The sequence below is a fragment of the Syzygium oleosum genome, unplaced genomic scaffold, assembly GCF_021117445.2.
Source record: "Syzygium oleosum isolate NSW1041296 unplaced genomic scaffold, Sole_v2.1 Sole_v2.14, whole genome shotgun sequence".
NCBI lineage: Eukaryota > Viridiplantae > Streptophyta > Magnoliopsida > Myrtales > Myrtaceae > Syzygium > Syzygium oleosum.
In genome coordinates this window covers 8207919-8231308 of record NW_026607498.1, presented here as the reverse complement: position 1 = coordinate 8231308, position 23390 = coordinate 8207919, and the positions used below count along the sequence as shown (strand labels likewise).

Sequence of the window (23390 nt, the reverse complement as noted above, 5' to 3'; positions counted from 1 at the left end):
TGTCTCTCTGTAAGTTGGCACCCCTGCACCACCTGCGTGTCCTTCTTAGTGTCCTTAGCCCAGATCAATGAGGCCAGCACAAAGGGCCATGGCCCGGTCCGGATCCCCAATTTTGGAATTAAAAAAAAAATTAGAAAATTAAAAAAATATTTTAAAACTCAAAAAATATAGAAAATTTGAAAGAAATCAGAAAATAGTTTAGAAGAAGTTTTATTTAGTTTTTTTTTTGGTCAGATAAGTTTTATTTAGTTAGCATGCGTTTAGATTAGCGATTTAGTGAGCACCTTTGACATATACCAAACTTACCTAGGACTTAATAACAAGGCCATTTACATTATTTATCCGACACTTCATTAAATTTACTTTGGTTGTGGTTGTCTATTTTTTTCTGATTGTGCACTCATGCATGAACGTTGTTTAGTGGAGTAGGATAATAAAATGGCAAAAGATTGCCTGAATCATTTTGATAACAAATCAATCAAGTTAGGGTATTGAAAGGGTATTTGTTAGACAATTGATGTAATCAAGTTCTTGATCCTGGTTCTCTAGCTGCATAGAAAGTGAGGTATCCTCACATATCAAATTTGGCTCCTAGATAACCCCAATAGGCTAGTGGAAACTCCTAGTTAAGTTGAACTTCGTTGATAGATTTATTCCAATTGTAAAATCCCAACCTCGCGTGAGGTAAGAGTTTGGGAGAATCCACGTCGATTGAGGACCGTTGGTCGTCAATTCAACATTATCTCGACACTCACTCGGGAGGGTCGCGATTAGGGCAACACAATAATTGACTAATCCTTTTAATCTTAAAGCCTCGTGGTCTATGCAATTTCTCATACAACTTGGTTTAGTCAAGCAATGAGTATTGACTTGTGAAGAATGCTAACATTCAATTTGTCCAATGGACCGGCCTAGAACTCAAACTCACCTTGGCGGTCAACATCATGCTTTGAGTGCATAAAAGCGGCATGTTTGTAGTACGCACAAAATCCTCCTTGATGTGATGGAATTAGGGACAAAATTACAGTGTAATGTATAAGCTAAACACTGCTAGCTTGAAATAGCCTGACGCAGCCCGGCTTCAAGACTAGCTTGTTCAGCCAAGAAGATCAGCTCGTATTCAAGATCGACAAATCGACAAACACCAAGAGTCTTATCGATAAGATTGATAAGTGAAAAGCCTCATCTTTGACTTTATCATTTTCCATGCGTCGAAGCTTGCATCAAGACTTCTCGAGATGGCCACTAGCATTGGAAATATTGTACATTTAATATTACCTAGTTTCTAAGTGCTTCTAGTTTCTATGTACTTTAATAGCTTATGGTTTCTAGGATTAGCTTTTTTCTTTTCTTTTGTTTTTGTATAAAAGGCCATCAAGTCTATGTAATCAAAAGGCAGATTGAATTTGATTAAAGAAATTTGCCTAGTGCAATTCCCTTGAACCTTGAAAAGTTCAAATCTCTTGAAAACCTAGAAAAGTTTTCACTCCGTCCTTAAAAAGTCGAAGCTTTTTAAGTCTGCATCATTGAAGAGTTGCAGCTATCAATCTGGAAGAATTGATGCCCTTTCAACTTCCTTGAAGGCCTAGAAGAGCATCCTTGAAGTTCCTTTCCTTTCCTGCATTTTGATCAGTCACGACCGTCCACTTCCTTTTGAACTCGACAACTCCACAGTGCTTATTTGAGAAAAATCAAAACACAAAAGTTATAGATCCAGGAGTCCTTGTTCTTTTGGCTTTGGAATAAGGTCATTCCAATATAATTTGACAGAGTTATGCCCATTTTCCCAAACTAGTGCAGAACTGAAATTTTGCCCGATTTTGCGACGGAGTTTCCATGTGTGCAAGTCACTCTCCCGATCCTATTGTTTGAGTAGTCGACCTTGGGCTACGTCATAGCCTGTCTTGAAAGAGGGGTGTATGCGCTTCTTGCTTTCGGTGATTCTCTAATCGCACATTGTTTTATCTTTTCTTCTTATCAAAACCGGCACATTAATCAAAACATATTTCGAACTAAAGTTCATGGCCAGTCCAAAAGGATGTGATGCATGAATTAAGTACTTAAAGCGCTAAATATTGTTGGTAAAACAAGCTGAAGAGCAAAGGTATGATAAATATGAATCAATTGAATTTGTTGAATCACACTCCTGTAGGTGCCACCACAAAGTCTACCCACAATTACGACAACACACATGTACAATCATAAAGTTCACTTCATTTCACCAATGAGTTTGTACGTTGCATGTGCTCATATACTTACTCTGCGCGAGTAGATGAACTTCCAAAGAGAAAACCGCCAAAAGCTGTGCGTTACTATGTTCCTCTGCATGGCGATATACTTTCAATTGCTTTCTGTCAAAGAATCGGAAGACCTGCATCACCCAAGGAGATTATTATCACCATATGCAACTATCCCCAGATTACTAATGACAAACCTGAGTTTAATTAGTAAACTCCAGATTGCAAAGTTTCAGAATTAGCCACTACTTTGCCAACAAAATGAGCTCATCATCCAAAGTGGCACTACTTAAAAAGGGACCGCGGGTGACGGCTTCTATAGAAGCTAAAAAAACTGTGTTGAGAAAACCTCCTAATATATTTTGAAGTTGATAAACTGTCCAAGAGTTATTATAAGTTTGACAAATACTTTTGAAGATTTTTTAAGTCCAGGAAGTCATTTTTTGGAAGTCCAGACTTTACAAGGATCAGAAGGAAAAATCTAAGTTCTACACAGCAAAAGACAAAATTCAGATATTGTATACAATAGTTGAGAATTTCAGTTTATATTGGAAACAAAAGATTCAGAAATTAAAGAACAAACCATTCTGACTCAAGTTCTAAAGAACGAGATAAGGATTAGACTTTATCTAGATGCTATCACAAACTCAGAACAACGGCTAGTAATCTGGCTTGGATTTCACCATTGGAAAGTATTGATTGATTCGATATTAAAAGGCTATTTTGCAAAGAATATTTACATCTTGAAATATCCTTGATTGATTGAAAATTATCCCCACAACAAGTTTATTGCCAAATGAAGAAGCTCTGCTTATCGAAACCGAAGTTCTGGTTGTATGGGTGACCAGATTTAGTGCGATTCAAACTTTGTCGCTCAATGGCTACTCAATCCTTTTTATATAAATCCGTCCAAGGTAAAGATTGGAAGATGATCCTCTGAAGACTGTCCAATAACTAGTTTGGAAGTAGAAGAGTATAAAAGGAGACAAATTGTTAAGGAGCAGAAGTAGAGAGATGATATCCAGAATCATCCATTCCAAAGTCTTAGCAAACTTCGACCAGTATAACTTGTCCATCTTGAGCTAATATATGTGATATTGAGAGACTTAATGTAAGAGTGATTGAGTGAGATAAAGTGATCCATCCTTCATAGAAGAATATCACTCAGAACTTGTAATATCTTGATTTATCATCTAGTGAAATCCCGCCAGTAGGCTGTCAGCGTGAGAGAGTGGACGTAGGCTTGATCTAAGCCGAATCACTATACATCCTTGTGCATATTTTCTCTTCCCTAAAACTCTTTTTATTGCACATTTATTTGTTTGCCATTCAAAGATTGATCAAAATCTGAAAATTGTTCAGACTTTACCTGAGATCAATTACTTCCGCATTAAAATTGATCAATTAGCATTCAAATCACCTATTCACCCCCTCTAAGTGATATTTACTAGTCTCATCAATTGGTATCAGACCAATGTTGCTCGTTTATTGAAGTGTTTTTACTTCCGAGCTAACGATTTTTATGGCTAGCATAAGTGCTCCGGGTCTTGTGAAAGGACAAAGCAATACCATACCTCCATACTTTGATGGCAAATAATACAGTGTCTGGAAAAATAAGATGAAGGCATTTATCAAATCCATTGATCCTTTACAATGGGATGTTGTTCTAAGAGGAATCAAACCACCTCCTCTTGCAACTACCTCAAATGAACAACAAAATGGCGAAACTCCAGTATCTGCTTCATTATCTCAATCTGAGATAACCAAAAGAGAAGCTTTGGATGCAAAATCAATTTATTTATTTTATTGTGCTTTATCACATGTTGAATATAAAAAAATTACTTCTTGTGAAACAGCGAAATAAATCTGGGATAGGCTTTACACCACCTATGAAGGAATAGATCGAGCAAAGGAAACTCAGGTAAATATATTGCTTGGACAATATGAATCCTTCAAGATGAAGCCAGAAGAATCCACTGCTGAAATGTATGATAGATTTACAGAAATTTGTGAATGGTCTTGCATATCAAGGGAATCCAGTCTCTGGACCTATGAAAGTAAACAAGCTGCTGAGAGGACTTTCAAAGGAATGGAACAACATCAAAACCTCACTTTGAGAGACTCAGAGAATCATGCCATTATTTGTTGATGAACTCATAGGAACTCTTCAATCCTATGAGATAGAGCAAATAAATGAGGAAAATGAATCTAAAGGTAAGAAATCATTGGCCTTAAAATCTTATATTGATTCTGGTGATGTAGATTCAGATGAAGACAGTGATGAAGAATTGGCGCTTATCATCAAGAAATTTAGAAAGATGAAAAAGAAGGGGAAGATGTTCAAAGGAAAGAAATTGAATGAGAAGAAGAAGACTCCTGATGAAATAGAAGTAGCAAAAGATGTGATTTGCTTTCATTGCAAGAAACATGGACACATACAACCAAATTGTCCACTTCTAAGGAAAAATAAAGGGAAATATGAAAAGTGAAGAAAGCTCTCAAAGTAGAAACATGGAACGACACAGAATGTGAAGACAGTGATGAGGAATATGCTAACATCTGCTTAATGGCAAAGTCTGACTCAGACTCATATTCTGACGTTGACTCAGAAACCGAAACATATATTGAGGTAAAGTATCCAGATATTCCAATTGAAGTATCAAATTATATTGATGAATTATGTTCTGAATTTAAATTTGCTCTTAAGAGGATCTCCTAATTGAAAAAGGAAAATTCATTGCTGAGGCAACGGGACGTTTCTCAAAGGATAAAATAAATTTTTTAGTAAAGGAATTTCATCATATTAAAGAAAATTGAGATTTACTCACCAAAGAAAACACTGTCTTGAAAAAGGAATTTTCGGATATTACCTCCAAATTTTCAAGCGGTTCAAAAACTTTGGAACATATACTTTCCATATAAGTCCCTTATTATAACAAATCAGGACTTGGTTTTATTGAGAAAAGTGATCTTCTGATTGATTTTCCAAAAGTCAAGGGGAGACTTAAACAAAGATCTCCTAGACAGGCTTACATAAATCACTTTCAAAAGAATTTTGTAAAACATGTTGGCCGAAATGCTCTCAAGTGCTCTAAGTATGGCGATCCAAAGCACTTCGAGAATGAATGTCTTAAAGTCTGGAGACCAATTCGAAGAAAATGGATAAGAACAACATATACCACTAACTCCAAAAGACCCAAACAAATTTGGATACCAAAGAAAGCTTGAGTTTTCTAATTTTTGCAGTTATCCGGAAGAAAAAGGAATAAATGGTACTTGGACACTAGATGTTCAAGATACATGACAAGAGATTCTAGCATGTTCATCAAACTCCAAAAGCTAAATGGTGGAAGTGTATCATTTGGAGGAAACAACAAAGGAAAAATCATAGGCACCGGAACTGTTAAAATCGAAAGCCTATTGATAAATGATGTCTCCTTAGTAAAAGGTTTAAATTACAGTCCGATCTGCATAAGTCAATTATATGATACAGGATTCAAGATCAACTTTCACAAGAATATTTGTTCTGGATCAAGTAAAGATTGTTCTCAATCCTTCACTGGTCGAAGACATTGTAACATTTATCTTCTTGATGTAAAATTTGACACTGCTTAATGTTTCGTTTCCATCAAGAAAGATACAGACTTGTGGCATAGAAGGTTGGGGCATATTAGTATGAAACAAATATCAAAGATGTCTACAAAAAGGCTTGTTCGAGGACTGTCAGAACTAAAATTCAAAAGGACATAATTATGTACAGCTTGTACCCTGGGAAAACAAGTCAGAAGTTCTTTTAAAACTATACATCATGTCTCTACTAATCGTGCCCACGGCTTCTTCATATGGACCTATTTGGCCCTACAAGGAACAAGAGTATTAGTGGTAAGAAATATTGTCTTATAATTATTGATGATTTTACAAGATTTACATGGGTATTTTTTCTTGCTCATAAAAATGAGGCTTTCTCATAGTTTACAAAATTTGCAAGAAGAATTCAAAATGAAAAAGGTTATGCAATTTCTAGCATCAAAACTGATCATGGGGGAGAATTTGAAAACTAAAGTTTTGTAGATTTTTGTGATGAAAATGGTTTTCAGCATAATTTTTCTTCTCCCTATACATTAGAACAAAATGGTGTTGTTAAAAGAAAAAATCGCACTTTACAAGAAATGGTAAGAACTCTGTTGATTGAAAGCAAAATTTCATATCGCTTTTGGGCAGAAGCTGTTTCTATAGCCTGTTACATTATTAACAGTCTTTTTAAAATCAAATTTTGAGAAAACCCCCTATGAGCTTTACAAAGGCAGAAAACCAAGTATTTCATACTTTCATATATTTGGATGCAAATATTTTATTCTTAAAAATGCAAATAACTATGTTGGAAAGTTTGATGAGAAAGCAGATGAAGGAATTTTTCTTGGTTATTCATTTTCAAGCAAAGCTTATAGAGTCTACAACAAAAACACTCAGACCGTGGAAGAGTCTATGGCTGCGTTTGGGAACACTTTGGGGAAAAGTCTTTGGGAAAATGTAAAGGACTTTAAGTTGAAGAAGTTTTTCAAAATGCAAATTGTGTTTGGTAAGTTGTAACTTAAAAGTTCATTGCAAAACAACTTTGAGTAAAATAGTGTTTGGAAAAATTATACTTGCAAAGCACTTTTTATATTGTTTATTAAAGAAAAGTTGAAACTCTTTGCTGGCTCCGATGAAGGGCAGGCGGTCGCCGGCGACCCAGATCTAGCACCGGCGGCCATTGTCTAAGGCCGAACGACAAGGGCAACCCCTGGCGACCACCGACGAGGTTTGGCCTCATACGACGGCCACGCAGCGTCAGATCTGGGTCGCCGGCGGCCCTCGCTTGGGTTTCACGACCCTCGTTGGGGGTCGCTCGACCCCAGGCGGCCCTCGTCGGCGGTCGCTGGGGGTTGCCTTTGTCGTTCGGCCTCAGACGACGACTGCGCAGCGCCAGATCTAGGTCTCCGGCGGCCCTCGAGGGTCGTCTGGGTAGCACGACCTCAGGTGGTCGTGCGACCCCATCGCTCGACCCCAGGCGGCCCTCGTCGGTAGTCGTCGGGGGTTAACTAAGGTCGTTCGACCTTAGACGACGGCTGCGTGGCACCAGATCTGGGTCGTCGGCGGCCCTCGCCTGGGTTACGTGGCCCCTCGCGGCGGTCGTGCGAGCCCAGGCGATGGTCGCTGGGTTACGCGACAACGCCGGCCCCCCTCTGGCCGGTCGTCGTCCCCTCACTAGGAGTATCACGCTCTTCTTTTGTCTAGAGGAGTTATGAATAATCGCGTTGTGGATTTCTCCTTTCTTAATTCAATCGGCATTTCAGCGAGAGAACACTTTGCAAAATTGGGTATGGAAGAATTTTGCTTGCCATCCTCTCCTGTCTATCCTGAATTAACTGCTTATTTCTATTCAAACTTGTCATTTCTCTCCCCGAATAGAATAAGCCTTACTATGTTTGATAAGAAGTATGATTTTGTTGCATCTCAACTTGTTGAAATTATTGGTGCAAAGTCATACAAATTTATCCCCGTTAAAGTCACTCCAAAGGAAGCATACAAAGTCATCTCTGACAATCCCAACTTTACTCGAGACTCAAAGACACATATCTCATACTCAAGTCTGAACAAGAAGAATATGATTCTACATAAAAGTATCATCAATTGTCTCAGACCAAAGGCATCATCAAGGACAGACTTGTCAAAGTTTAAGCAAAGATGATATGGGCTATCATCAATGAGGTTCCTTTCTCTTTACCTCATATCATCATTCTTCATATGTATAGATTTGTGTTGAAGAACAAAGAACAACTTCCATATGGTGCTCTTATCACAAGGATTTTTAATTTTCTTAAAATTGAAATTCCTGCTTAGTTTACAAAGAACTATCTTCCTGAAATGTCTGTTGGCGAGAAAATGATATTGAAAATGAGATTCACACAGCTTGATATGAATACAAGAGGACATACTTCAGAACAATCTGAGAAGGTGATGAGAGGACAGACTTCAGCAAAGTATGAGAAATTGAAGAAAGAACAACCTTCAGCAAAATCTGAGAAAATGAAGAAGGGTCAGTTTGCTCATGTCTCTAAGAAAAAGAGAAAAATAGAGACTATTTTAAGGGATGAAGAGGATGAGAAAGAGTTTCAGCATGAAGATGAACAAGGGTCTATCAAAATCAATGCAGAGAAAAAGGGGAAAAACAAAACTGAACAAGTAAATGTCAAAGGAGCTGCACCACTAATGAAGGAAATACATTTTAGTGATGCTCCGGCTCAAACTCAGGAAAGCAAATCTCCATCAGCAGCAGGCAATGAAGACTTTGAGAAGCATCCAGAAACGGGTACTGTTCAGGGGGAGCTTCGGAAAGATAAAGGGATTCAAATCGAACAACCAGACTTTCAAGACCTCCAATGACGGACCTCCCATGACGAGACCATCCTTTCTTTGTTGCTTGAAATCAAGAAAAAACAATCTGCTTTAAGTGATGATATGCATAAATTGAAGACTATTGTTGAAGACAAGATTCAGAATGTTAATCATCAGGCAAAATAGAATATGCAACACTCGAAAAAGCAATTGGTCAATACATGTCTAAGGTTGAGGAAGCTGTCTAAGGTTGAGGATGCTGTTTAGAACTTAGAGAACTTTCAACTTGTTCGAGCCCCTTTCAAGCAGTAGCCTCTTTATATTTTCTAAATTGTGTCTTTTGAATGTTTCTATTGAACATTTGGTTTGTTTTTAGTTGACTAATATTTTGTTAAATTGATATTATGGATTATTATTACTTATATATTTGTCTTTATGATGATGACAAAAAGGGGAGAAGGCATACAATGACAGGATATTGTGCTTGGTGGCAGGATATTATGACAAAATATTATGGATGATATGCAGGACAAGATCACAGAATCACAGTCGTTGATTCAAATTATATGACATAGATCGCAGAATCACAGTCGTTGATTCAGATTATATGACTTTCTTACATTTATTATTCTCTGTAGCTCAATGTAAACTCATATACATTTGTTACTTGATTTATCTTATTACTCACAATTTTTCATTGGCATGGAAAGTTTTTTCACCATAAAAAAGAGGGAGATTGTTGAGAAAATCTCCTAATATATTTTGAAGTTGACAAAACTATCCAAGAGTTATTATAAGTCTGACAAATACTCTTGAAGATTTTCTAAGTTCAGCAAGTCATTTTTTGGAAGTCCAGACTTTATAAGAATCAGAAAGAAAAGTCTAAGTTATACACAGCAAAAGACAAAGTTTAGACTTTGTATACAGCAGTTGAAGAATTTCAGTTTATATTGAAAACAAAAGATTCAGAAATTAAGGCTCCGTTCGTTTCGTGAAAAATGTTACGTTTCTGGAAAATGTTTTCCAGGAAGTCATTTTCTTGGAAAATGACACAAATTTCCGGTGTTCGGCTGAAATCTGAAAATGTTTTGGAAAATATTTTCCGTTGTTCGGTATGGAAAATTTTTTCTTCATTTCACTACTTTTAATAATTTTTATTTTTATTTTTTAAAAATATTTTTAATTTTTTTTTTCCTTCTTTTTCTTCCTTAGCCAGTCGCCGGCCATGGCGGCGACCGGCCAGGTCGAGCCTCGCCATAGGCCTACGAGGCTTCGGCTCGCCTGATCTGGCGAGGCCCGAGCTTGCCCAACCGGCCTTAGGCGAGCTTAGCCACGCCGAATCAAGCGAGCTCGCCGGATTTGGCGAGGCCCGAGCTCGCCCTACCGGCCTTGGGGGAGCTCGGCTGTGCTAGATTAGGCGAGTCAGAACCTCGCCACAGGCCGGCGAAGCTCGACCTGGCCTCTTGCTGCCGTGGCCGGCGATCGGCTGAGGAAGAAGAAGAAGAAGGAAAAAAAAAGAAAAAGAAAAAAAATGAATGGTGAAAGAAGGAAGGAGGGAAAACATTTTCCTTTTCTCAAAAAGAGGAAGTCATTTTCCTCAAAAGTGAAGGTGTTTTGCCCATGGGGGGAAAATGTTTTCTGTGGGAAGTTATTTTTCGTGAAACAAACACCGGAAAACATTTTCACGGAAGTTTTTTTTCCGTGAAACGAACGGAGCCTAAAGAACAAACCATTCTGACTCAAGCTCTGATGAACGAGATAAGGATTAGACTTTATCCAGATGCTATCGCAAACTCAGAACAACAGGTAGTAATCTGACTTGAATTTCACCATTGGAAAATATTGATTGATTCGATCTTAAAAGGTTACTTTGCAAAGAATATTTACATCGTGAAATATCCTTGATTGATTGATGTTGACACCTAAATTTCGATCGACCATTTAATGATAATTTGCATAGAACATTAGGGATTAAATTTTAACCCTTAAACAAAACTATTAAAATTGCATAGCATATAGTTTAAGTTCATATAGGTTAGTTGCATTCCGTATCGGACTGGCGGTGGCGAGTAAGCTGAAAATTCATCGCGTAAATCGAGCTCGAGCACTCGGCTCACTCAAGGGATTGGGGGCCAAAATTCACAAGTCTAAAAGGCTTTGGTTGTTTTAATTTGAGCTTAAATCAGCCCGAATTAATTTAGCCCATTTGGAATTAAAATAAAATAAAATGATAAAGCCTAAGTCTAAACCCATTAGGACTAGGAAGCCCGGTTAATTAACCTAGATTGCAATATAAATATGTGATTATACCCTTCAATGGGGGGCTCTGATAATTTTTAGAACGCAATTCTTGAGAGCACGAGAGACACACGTGAGGAATAGCGAGAGAGAGAGTAGGAGCACGACCGATATACATAAGACAAAAAGCTCTCTGTTGGTCTTTCTTGGTGGAAACACCCCCCAGACGTTCAAACGTGGCTACCTGATCTTGATCCACCAATGACGATGGCTGCCGCTTCCTCCTCCATTGCCGACGTTGCTGCTTCCTTGCCGTGAGACGCGATCTGGCGCTTCCCCCCTACTGCGAGGCTGTCGCCTTGTTTTGACGGCTTATATTGCCTCCCCGCTCTATTCCTGCACGGATCGGCAGCACTCATCGACGGTGTTCAGCTGCGGCGCAATCTCCTCCGACAACGAAGCAGTCAGCCGTGAGCATCAACGACGACCTGTTGCTTATCTGCTACAGCGTCGTGGATCACTTGGACAACATGCTCTGCCCGACCGAAAAGAGACGGCCGCAGTTTTAAAGGAGGGATCGTTAACATACGGAGAGAAGAAAAGAACAGAAAGGGGCTCTCGATTCTTCATAGAAATTCCATCCTTAACATCCCATCATTATTTTTGTTTTATCTTCTCTGATCTCATGCCCTCGTGAGCACTTGAAAATAAAAATAAAAACAAAAGATGGAGGAGCCAATGGCAAGCACGACATATGTCAAATTAGAGAGCTTGAAGTGGTTCCTTTGATTGTGTCTAGGTTTGGCAAAGCAAGTCAGCAAGCATCGGCACATCTTCAGTCCACCAATAGCAACAAGATCAACGAGTTCACTGCAACTTATTTATACGGCCGAAGTTGAGCTTAATTTTGCAGGTTTCCCCAAGTGTTGTCGAACCAAGAAACCATCCTCGGTCCCTCCTTGGCTGAGCTCGTCGAGAACCACCGCCGAAGGCCGTCCCGTGATCCGATCCCGATCCACCGCGAATTCGAATTTGGGAATTATCCGCCAATTAGGTAAGATTATCCGAATATTTCTTTTAAATATTTAATTTTCTAGTTTTCGGATAATTGAGATATTTCGTGAATATTTTGGTGGATAGCTAGATATTTTAGAATAATTTTGTGATATCCGCAACATTCGAAAATACCCAAAATTAGGAATTATTCCTAATTTGGCAACGTATCTGGACAACTATCCGACCTTATCCCTAAAGTACAATATGCGGCGATACGGAAAAATCGTTATCTTATCCATAATCACTTGGATGCGATAACAGATTTTATCTGCTTTCCAAATTCGAACAATCGGCTTTCCGTTGATATCTATAGCCCTATAGATATGACCGTTAGTTTGATTTCCTTTCCTAATTCAAATTTGATAAGAAGAATCTTGCGGATTGCGTGGATTGTTTGAGTGCGTTTGTTATCTTTGTTTGTTTGCTTTCCTTTTAAATAAAGAAAATCCAAAAATATGTTAGTTAGCATTTAAATTGGAAGTTTTGCATGTTTAGAGAATCCTAAATGTATCTAGAAGATAGGATAATTATTTAATTTAAATTCGGACTTAAGATAATTTATTTCCTAGTTTAAATTAGGTGTTATTCTAATCCTCATAGATTATTTAGGTTATTTTTAGATTCCGAATTTTCATGAAAATCCCCAAAAAAGAATGAATTAGATTAGGATAGATTGCATTCTTAATTAGAGTTTTTTTAATTTCGAATTTAAATAAAAATACCAAAAATATTGCTCTAGAATAGATTAATTTGTTTCTTCAATTAAACATTGCATGCTTAGGTAATAAGTATTTTTAATTCTGAATTTCATTGGAAAAATACCAAAAATAAATCATTTGTCCATCATTAGAATTAGGTCACATCATCGCATTACATATAGTTCGTATGCTAGGTTGCATTAATCGCATGTCATTTTTTTTTGCACGTCATTGCATATATGTTAGTTTGCATTTTAATAAAGCGCAAACCCTAAAAAACACTTTGAGTGCCTTGCTTTGTTAATTAGAAATCATATTAGGATTGTCTGTATGATTTTCTACTAACAATGCAGATGGTTGCGTTGCTTTAAGGTACGTCATTCTCCTAATCTTGCAATCTATTTATTGCTTTCTTGGATGTTAAATTGGTGGTTTGCGCACTCGCATGAACACCTTACATGTTAGTAATTAGGTAATAAAATGGATCCAGACTGCCTGTATAAACATTTTTTGAAAAGAAAAGGTACCAAAAGAGCGTTAGACTAGATCTAGCGTAATCAAGTCCCCGAGCTTAGAATCTCTGGTTCGTAGGAATAAAACATATCTCCCTATGTTTTATTTAGGTTTCTAATCGACCTACCATAAATAGATTAGTGGCGACTCTAAGCATGAAAACTTTTGCATGTTAAAAAAAAAAAAAACTTAAACCCTAAGTCGCGAATTGGTAGGACTTGGGAGGGCCGGAGTTAGGTTTAGTCTTAATAATCCATTAGCTTGAGAAATTTAGGTCACGACAATTGACAATCATCCCCACGACAAGTTTATTTCCGAAAGAAGAAGCTCTGCTTATGGAAACCGAAGTTTTGGTTATATGGGCGACCAGATTCAGTGGGATTCAGACTTTGTCACTCAACGGCTACTCAATCCACCACTATACATTTGTGTGCATATTTTCTCTTTCCTAAAACTCCTTTTATTGCACATTTATTTGTTTGCCATTTAAAAATTGATCAAAATCCGAACATTGTTCAGACTTTACCTGAGATCAATTACTTCCGCATTAAAATTGATCAATTAGCATTCAAATCACCTATTCACCCAATTCTAGGTAATATTTGCTAGTCTCATCAAACTGCCCCAACTATTATTAGCGAGGGAAATTCCTATGGACAGTATCTCACCAAAGAATCAGTTCAGAAAACCTGTCATAAGATCTCGGAACCACATTGCTGTGTCTGGGGACTGTTCATCCCGTCTTTAAAGTTATGCACTTGTTTGTTTTGTTTAGAAGAAGAAATTTTTTTTTAGTTGTGCAAGCATGGTCTTATGTGAATTGTTGGATCGGCCGGATTGGAGGGTCACATTATCATGCAACTCTAATCCCCAAAAGAAAAACCTGAACCCATTATAAGTAGAAGAAATAAAGCTTGTAAATATCTCAACTCTCATCCAACGATATTACCACGAACAATAAGTGACATGATCCTATATATTGATTTCAAAATTAGCGTTGAAATGAGGTTAGTATATCCATTCTGACGACAGTAATACAGATAAAAAAATTTACACGTACCCCTTGTGATCGTGGCACAACGGGCAAGAAGCATTCCGCCCGAGCCACTCATCGATGCACTGCGCATGGAAGTAGTGTCCACACTTGGGAATGGTCCGGAGTGTCTCCTTGGGCTGGTATTCCGACAAGCAAATTGCGCAAATATTGTCGTCCGGCCTAGGTACCCGTCCATCATCATCGACTTGAATCTTCGGATAAGATTCTATTGTGACTGAAGCGATGCCCGTGACACCATTAGAGGCGCGTCGAGTTTCTCTTGAGGGGCGTGAGGGAGACATGATATTTGCAATGTTGTTTTCGCTGTTGTTGCCATGAGGAGGTCGATCGCGAGGATCACGATGCACGGAGACTCGAGCGCGCGACCTTAGGTAGGACGCAAGCCCGGACATGCAAAGAAGCAAGGGCAACAGGACGCCGAGGAGTATCCCCAACTTGGCACGCTTTGAAAGCCCTACATGAGGAATTGATTATCTGAGGGGTAGGAGTTGGAAAAACAAATACCAAAGTACCAATGACAAGAGAAGTCCATTAACCCAACTGCCATTAAAATGACAAGCGCAGAGATTCAATGAAATTTCCAAAAACGATCATATCAATGAATGTTCTAAAAGCACTGATTCAAATACCTAAATAATAAAGATATAAGTTATTGTTTTCAGGTAGAAACTAGCGAATCTAAGTACGTACCATGTTTACCGAAGCATCCAACATGGGAGCCCGCGGAACCCTTGAACCCGCACCTCCCACCACTCTTCTCGCACGATGTACAATCCGGCGCATTCCACTTCAGGACAACACTCTTAGTTATATCTGTGGGATATTGCCGGGCCACCGGAACCGACACTGTCCAAGTACGACAGTGGAAATGCGAGTAGTACCAAGTGAATGAACCCGCAGGAGCAACCAGTACCGTGTGCTTTTCATTGCTGAGGCAGTCCACCCGTTCGATTCCTAGAAATGACAAATTAAGCGAGCAATCCGCAAACGTGAAGCTCCCATGCTCTTGCGCCTCGAAAGCCGAGCCCGAAAACATTGAGTTTTGAAGCCGCTTCGCTAGGCAGTTGCCCCGGTCCTTGAGCACGACGTATTGTTCGTATAGTCGATGAGGTCAACGACGAAATCTTGCGAGTTAGGCAATTGGAGGATCGCTTGGCCAAGGATGTTGCACGAGAGATCGAAGCCCGGAAAGCCACATCGCTTGGGATGGGAGTCTCTTGCTTGGAAAGGGAAGCGAATCTCAGGTCCGTGAGGATCGCAAAACTTTACCGGACATATATTGTTGGGGTTATTAGCGTATACATGGAGAGAGAGGATGAGGAAGAAAGAGATGAAGATGACAGAGGAAGCCATGAGAGGCACATACCGAAGATACCTAGAGATTGTACTTAGTAATGCATGTTTCTTATCTCTTTTTCCTAAAGAAAGATTCCAAGTCCTTTTCATAGAGAGATTATTGATATCTTAATTATCTTCTCAAGGATATAAAATTAAAATGTGCCTTAGTCAATTTAGCCGGCCAAATGGATGTGGATATGTAGGTCCTCAGAAAGGCATATTTTGATATAATGATAGGGAAAAGGCGAAATTACATGTCGATCGACTTATATTGTTGGGTTCCATGAGGACAAGCTCATAAAGACAATTACTTGGGATGATGATCCATTTGCCCCTTTCCTCTTCTCTTGAACAAATATTTGTGCTTGCCTGGTCCGTGATGACCAGCTCAATCACGTTCATTAATCATCTGAGCCTCACATGGGTTTACAACATTGACGGGTTGTGATTGAACCCGGTTCACAAGGGATGGTCCATGATCCCGGCATGTAATTGAGACAACCCCACTCCATATGCATTAATTTGCATCGATTCGATTTTGGCCTACCGTATGGAAGCATAGTTTATATATGGAGGATACTTGTGATGTGTCGAAGTAATGTGTCAATCGTTTTCATTAAAAAGAAAATTGATAAATATACAATTTTCAAATAAAAATATCTCCCTAATCTTATATCTGCAACTTCAACAATCAAATTTTATTTTTCACATGTTTAATCTTTTTCCAGATTTTTTCAGATAGATTTTGCTCGTTGAGTATGTTTGCTCATCTCAGCCAATCACGTTGTGAGAAGCGCTATCATAGGAACAGTGGCAGGGCCGCCGCTATTCCTATTTGAAAAAAATCAAGTCTTCATTTTTTTTCTGTTAATTTTTCAATTTTTTTTTCTTACTGCGGGATGTGGAAGAAATTAATCGAATCAGGGCCTTTTGCAACTCTAGGTTGGATGATATTTTCCAGAGTTGTATACTTTCAATAACTTGTAATCACAGAACCAAAAGGCCTACAAACTCAAAAGGAAAAGAAAAATGAACATTATTTTGACCATTTGGGTATTATTCTCAAAATTGAGTTTAATTGACTCGACGTGTCAAAGTGTCAATATACACGTTTTTATATATTTTACTACTAATGGGCCGTGAATGTAGCTAGTAATTGCTTCAGAAAAAGTTGGCAAGCAACGCAATAAAAATGGTTTCTCAATAGAAAAACTGATAAATTAACAAAAATAGATAAATGTTGGAAATAAGCAACTCAAATGATTGCTGGTAATGCGGAATAGCCCGTAACTTAATCGGAGAAAAGTGCTGTCACTTAAATAAGCAACATTGTGCTACGAGTGCATGAAAGCGACATGTTTGTCATACGCACAAAATCGTCATTGATGTGATGGAATTCAGGTACAAAATTACAGTGTGATGTATAAGCTAAACTCCACTAGCTTGAAATAGCCCGTCCTGAAAGAGGGGTGAATGTGCATATCGCTTTCGGCAATTCTCTAATCGCACATTGCTTAATGTTTTCTTCTTGACGGAACCGGCGCATTAACCGGAACGTATCTCAAACAAAAGTTAATGGTCAGTCCAAAAGGATGCGATGCATGATCTAAGTACTTAAGGCGCAAAATGCAGATGGTAGAGCAAGCTGAAGAGCAAAGGTGTGATAAATATGAATCAATTGAATTTGTTGAATCACAGTCCTTTAGGTGCCACCGCAAAGTCTACCCACAGTTACGACAATACACATGTACAATCATTAATTTCAATGCATATATACTTACGCTGCGTGAGGAGATGAACTTCCAAAAGAGGAAACTGCCCAAGAGCTGTGTTTTACCATGTTCCTCTACAATCTACATGGTAATTTACTTTCATCTGCTTGCTGTCATCGAATCGGAGGACCTGCATGACCCACAGAGATTGTTATGATATAATTGTATAGAACTATTGCCAAATTACTGATAAGAAAGCTAAGTTTAATCAATAAACTCAAGACATCGAAGTTTCAGAATTAGCCACTACTTTGCCAACAAAATGAGCTCATCATTCAAAGCAGCACTACTTAAAAAGGGATTGCAGGCGACGGCTTCTAGTGGAGCTTGAAAAACTTCCCCGACTATTGTTAGCGACGGAAATTTTGTGTGCAGAGGTCCTAGCACACAACATAAACTAATCTCGGAACCACATTGCCGTGTCTGGGGACTGTTCATCCCGTCCCTAAAGTTATGCACTTGTTTGTTTTGTTTAGAAGAAGAAAATTTTGTTTAGTGGTGCAAGCAAGGTTTTTATGTGAATTGTTGGATCGGCCGGATTGTAGGGTCACATTATCATGCAACTCTAATCCCCAAAAGAAAAACCTGAACCCATTTTTAGTAGAAGAAATAAGCTTGGGGATATCTCGACTCTCATGGGACAATATTACAACGTACAATAATCGACATGATCCTACATATCGATTTCAAAATTAGTAGTCAAATGAGCTTAATATATCCATTTTATTCGAGGTTAACTATAGAAAAAAATTTACACATACCCCTTGTTATCTCGGCACAATGGGCAAGAAGCGTTCCGCCCGAGCCACTGATCGATGCACTGTGCATGGAAGTAGTGTCCACACTTGGGGATGGTCCGAAGCATCTCCTTGGGCTGGTACTCCGACAAGCAAATCGCGCAAATATTGTCGTTCGGCCTAGGCACCTGTCCATCATCATCTACTTCAATTGTTGGATAAGATTCTATCGTGGCTAAATCGATGCCTGTGACGCCATCAGAGGCGCGTCGAGTTTCTCTCGAGGGGCTTGAAGGAGATGTGATATTTGCAACGTTGTTCTCGCCGTTGCTGCCATTAGGAGGTTGATCGCGAGGATCACGATGCCCGGAGAGTTGAGCGCGTGAGCTTAGGTAGAACGCGAGTCCAGACATGCAAAGAAGCGAGGGCACGCCGAGGATTATGCCCAACTTGGCATGCTTTGAAAGCCCTACATGATTAATTGATTATTTGTGGGGTAAGAGTTGTAAAAATAAATACGGACGTATCAATGACAAGAGAAGTCCATTAACCCAAATACCATTAAAATGACAAGAGCAGCGATTCAATGAAATTAATGAAAACCATTTTATCAATGAATGTTCTAAAAGGGGAAAATTGTCTAAAAAGCCCTAATTCCATTGTACGGCGTCCAATTTAGTCATAAACCTTTTAATTGCGCCAATTTAATTCTAAACCTATTGTATGGCAGCCAATTCAGTTCTAAACCTTTCAATTATGCCAATTTAGTCCTAAACATTATGACGATTTGTAAATTTAGTTATAAGCCTTTTAACGATTTGCTAATATAGTCCTTTAGCATTTCCGGCCAAAATTAACCGAAAGGATTACATTGGCAAATTATTATATGGTTTAGGATTAATTTGGCAAATTGTCAAAATGTTTAAGACTAAATGACACAATTGAAAGGTTTAAGACTAAATTGGCCGCCGTACAATAGGTTTAAGACTAAATTGACACTATTGAAAGGTTTATAACTGAATTGGCCGCCGCACAATAGGTTTAAGACGTTTTGGACAATTATCTTGCTCTAAAAGCACCTATTCAAATAATCGCTTATGTTGCTTGATATGAATAGTCAATGAAAAATGTTTTCATTATCGATAATAATTTATGTCCAAACAATCTCGTAGACAATGAAATATTTTCCGTTCATTCATTTTTGTGAGTAATATAGGCGGCCATGTTTAGGAAAATATTTTCCAAATCATTTCTTTTTCATGGAACAAGCGGAGCCTAAAGATAAGTTATTATGTTCAGGCAGAAACTAGCAAATCTAGGTACGTACCGTGTTTACCGAAGCAACCAACATCGAAGCTCGCATAACCCTTGAACCCGCACCTCCCGCCAGTTTTCTCGCACGATCTACAGTCCGGCATATCCCACTTCAGGACTACACTCTCAGTTATATCTGTGGGATATCGCTGCGCCACCGGAACCAATACTAATTTAGTACGGCATTGGAACCTCGAGAAGTACCAAGAGAATGAACCGGAAGGAGCAACCACTACCGTGCGGCGTCCATCGCTAAGGCAGCCCACCCGTTCGTTCCCGAAAACCGATAAATTACCCGAGCAATTCGCAAACGTGAAGTACCCATACTCTTGCGCCACGAAAACCGATCCTGAAAGTGTCAAGCTTCGAAGCCGCTTCGCCAGGCAGTTGCTCGGATCCTTGAGCATGACATATTGATTCTCGTAATCGATGAGGTCGACGACGAAGTCTTGCGAGCCGGGCAATTGGAGGATCGCTTGGCCTCGGATGTTGCACGAGAGATCAAAGCCCGGATAGCCACATCGCTCATGATGGAAGTCGCTTGCTCGGAAAGGGAAGCGGATCTCGGGTCCGAGAGGATTGCAAACTCTTACCGGACATATATGGTCGGGGTTCTTAGCGGATACATGGAGAGAGAGGCCGAGGAAGAAAGAGATGAAGATGGCAGAGGAAGCCATCAGAGGCACGGACCGAAGATGCCTTGGGGTTGCACTTAGGTAAGTTTCTTCTCTCTCTCTCTTTCCTAAATTAAGATAGGTTCATGTCCTTTTCAGAGAGAGATTATTAAAATCCGATGCATCTCTCAAGGATACAAACATAGAATGGGCCTTAGTTAATTTAGCCGGCCAAATGGATGTGCATATGTAGGTCCAAAGAAAGGGAAAAGGCGAAATTTCTAGGTCAATTGCATTTTGTTGTCTGGTTCCATTTGCTCTTCCCCTCGTCTCTTGAGCAAATATTTGTGCTGACTCGGTCAATGATGACTAGATCAATCATATCCGTTAAATCATCTGAGTTTCACGCGAGTTTACAGCATCGAGGGGTTGGGATTAAACCTAGTTCACAAGGATGGTCCATGATCCAAGTAGGTATTCCCGAATCGAGACAACCCAACGCCGTATGCATTAATTTACATTGACATGATTTTGGCCCAATGTATGGAAGCATGGTTTACATACGGAGGACACTAGTCGAAGTAATGTGTAAATCTTTTTGATGGAAAAAGAAGGATCACGCTTTTTCCACTCCCAATATAGCTAAAACACTCCCTATTATAATATTTTGACAATATTAGCCTTCATGGATCCCAACATTTTTATGTATTCTTCATTTACTTTTTTTTCTTTCTCTTATCTCGCAGGTCCACTTTCCTTTTTCTCATTTATTTCTCTTTGTACTCTCTCTTTCTAAAACATCCCTTTCATGTCAATAATCTGTTTTGAAGTTCAAATTTGCAAAAACCTCCTCCTCACCCTACTAGTCCTCTTCCATCTCCATTTCTTCAACTCAAAGCTCAACTGTAAGTAAAAAATCCATCTCACATCTGTACACTCCCATTCCATCCCTTTCACTTTGTGTCATTCATTATCTCATTTCGCATCAAACTCTTTGATCGATCGATCATGAAGACAAGAAAAAAAAACCCCATTAAAGATTCAAATCAAGGGGTTGAAGCTCTGCCCAAAACCTCATCAAGCTCATCAGAAATGTCTGCTTCTTCGTCTTTGTCTTCTTGGTCATAATTGTCACCTTCATTATCGATTCGCCATCACCTACCAGCCTTCAGATATATGGCTCGAATCTTTCCTCTCATCTCACTAAGTTGTTTATGCAAACCGAAAATGCGATCGACAAGGATTTGCCCCTCCTTGCCCTCGCGATCTCTCTAACTTTCGCGCCCATCTCAATTACTGAGCTGTCGTCGCCGGTGCTTAAGAGGACTGAAGAGGTGATTGTGAACTCAACTCTCAAGTTCGAGCCCTCATGCGATGAACCACCATCAATTGTTCAAATCCCTGTGTTTTGATAGGCGTTGAGTTCAATGCGGGAGCCTTTAGGTCTATTGTGTTAGTGGGTATCAAACTCCGGTTAACGATTGAAAAATTGATGAGTGCGACGTGGCGTGGACGACAAGTGACACAGACTAACCACAAAAGAGAGAAGTATTGAACGACGTGGCGTGGACGACAGGTTAACTACAAGCGACGTGGCGTGGACGACGTGGCGTGGACGACAGGTTAACTATTGTGTTCTTTTTTCTTTTCTTTTTTTCGACAGATACCACCAAGGCTTGAACCATGATCAAAATTAAGTAAGAATGGAGAGAAGTAAAGAAGAATGAGGAAAATGGGGCCCACAAAGAAAAAATAAAGAAGAAAACAAATGGGACACTACAACCAAGCAAAAAAGGAAGTTTAAAAAAGATGGGACCCATAAAGGTTAAAATTGTCAAAATATTATGATAGAAAGTGTTTTAGCCATGGTAGGAGTGGAAAAAGCGCGGCCCAAAAAGAATCCGATAAATGTTTCTATAATCTAAATGCTAAATAAATAAATCTCCCTAATCTTATATCTACAGCTTCAACAATCGAATCCAGTTTCTGAAATGATTCATATCTTCAAAGTTTCATTTTTCACATGTTTAATCTTTGGGCGGCGCTATCTCCACCCCTATTTTGGCTAAGGCAATCTGTTTTTTTCAATTAACTTACCAAAATACCCTATTCTCTCTTCAATTTATTGTTTCTCTTTTTTTTTATCTGGCTAAGCGACAATGTTACTTTTATTTCTATCACCTCTCTCATTAGTTTCACTATACAAATGCTCCGCTATACCCGACAAGATGTCATTTTACCATGCATCTTTTTATTACTTTGCCTTGATGATGTTGTTAATTTTAATTTATGGTCTCATATTTTCAATCACAAGAAATTTCTATTTATGACAGCTTATGATCACACATTTAATTGCCCTTTTTTTTTCAAATAGTGTGAGCGAAACTATATTTCAAAGTCGAAAATTTAAATTTAATTTAATTAAAATTAACAACCTTCTCCATGCAAAGTGATAACAGGATGCAGGACAAGATAATATCTTGTTGCGTGTAGTTTGACATTTATATTGTGAAATTGATAAGATAAGAGAGATAACAGAAATAAAGACAGTTTTGTTGGTTAGCTTGATAAAAAAGAGGATAAATAAATTGAAGAGAACGAATGGTATTTTGATCAATTGATTGAAAAATGAGTGTCTCAACCAAAATAGGAGTGAAAATAACGCTTCCCATGAGGGGCTACCATTTATTAGTCCAATATAATTATACGAATATGGGATAGATTCAACTCGTTAAGCATGTCATTTCGGCCCATCGAAGACCAATCACACCTTGTGAGAAGAACTATCATAGGAATAGTAGTAGGGCTGCCGCTTTTCCTATTTGACAAGTACCGAGTCTTTATTAATTTATTAATTTTGTTACTTTTCAGTTATTTTCTTACTGCATTATATGGGAGAAATTAATCGAATTCGGGCTTTTTTGCACCTCTAGGTTGGATGATTATTTCCAAGTTATATCTAAATTTATCCCACAAACTCTTGCCACATATGTATTTGTTACATGTTTGCTCATTGTCCCAAAACAAAAGGGTGCATTATATATATATATATATATATATATATATATATATATATATATATATATATATGTTGACACCTAAATTTTGACTAACCATTTAGTGATTAATTACATAGAAAATTAGGGATTAAATTTTAACCCCTAAATAAAAATATTAAAATCGCATATCATATAGTTTAGGATCATATAGTTTAATTGCATTCAACATCGGACTGGCGGTGGCGAGTAAGCTGAAAATTCATCCCATAAACCGAGCTCGAGCACTCGGTTCACTCAAGGGATTGGGGGGCCCAAATTCACAAGTCTAAAAGGCTTTGGTTGTTTTAATTTGAGCTTAAATCAGCCCGAATTAATTTATCCCATTTGGAATTAAAATAAAATTAAATGATAAAGCCTAAGTCTAAGCCCATTAGGACTA

At 38.6% G+C, this 23390-nt stretch overlaps 2 protein-coding genes across 3 annotated transcripts; both read right to left on the bottom strand.

The window, feature by feature from the left end:
- Window positions 1-14170: 14170 nt before the first annotated feature.
- LOC115688487 (putative RING-H2 finger protein ATL21B) lies at window positions 14171-15213 on the bottom strand. The gene is made up of 2 exons (XM_030614314.1): window positions 14868-15213; window positions 14171-14631 (listed from the first exon to the last, which is right to left on the bottom strand). Exons 1-2 carry the CDS (start codon window positions 15211-15213, stop codon window positions 14171-14173), a joined length of 807 nt encoding a protein of 268 aa, XP_030470174.1.
- Window positions 15214-17176: 1963 nt separating this feature from the next.
- LOC115688485 (putative RING-H2 finger protein ATL69) lies at window positions 17177-20123 on the bottom strand. 2 transcript variants are annotated; one of them, XM_056318051.1, is made up of 4 exons: window positions 19634-19809; window positions 19352-19487; window positions 18049-18493; window positions 17177-17417 (listed from the first exon to the last, which is right to left on the bottom strand). In XM_056318051.1, exons 1-4 carry the CDS (start codon window positions 19661-19663, stop codon window positions 17387-17389), a joined length of 642 nt encoding a protein of 213 aa, XP_056174026.1. In that variant the 5' UTR covers window positions 19664-19809; the 3' UTR covers window positions 17177-17386. The 2 variants fall into 2 exon arrangements, with proteins under 2 accessions (XP_056174026.1, XP_056174025.1); XM_056318050.1 differs by having other exon boundaries at window positions 19352-20123.
- Window positions 20124-23390: the final 3267 nt, after the last annotated feature.

Coding starts and splice junctions, on each gene's coding strand:
- LOC115688487 (XM_030614314.1), bottom strand. CDS start 15,213: ATGTTTTCGGGCTCGGCTTTCGAGGCGCAAGAGCATGGGAGCTTCACG. Junction 14,632..14,867: donor TGGATGCTTCGGTAAACATG/GTACGTACTTAG, acceptor TTCCTCATGTAG/GGCTTTCAAAGCGTGCCAAG.
- LOC115688485 (XM_056318050.1), bottom strand. CDS start 20,015: ATGGCTTCCTCTGCCATCTTCATCTCTTTCTTCCTCGGCCTCTCTCTC. Junction 18,494..19,351: donor TGGTTGCTTCGGTAAACACG/GTACGTACCTAG, acceptor TTAATCATGTAG/GGCTTTCAAAGCATGCCAAG. Junction 17,418..18,048: donor TTGTGCCGAGATAACAAGGG/GTATGTGTAAAT, acceptor TGGGTCATGCAG/GTCCTCCGATTCGATGACAG.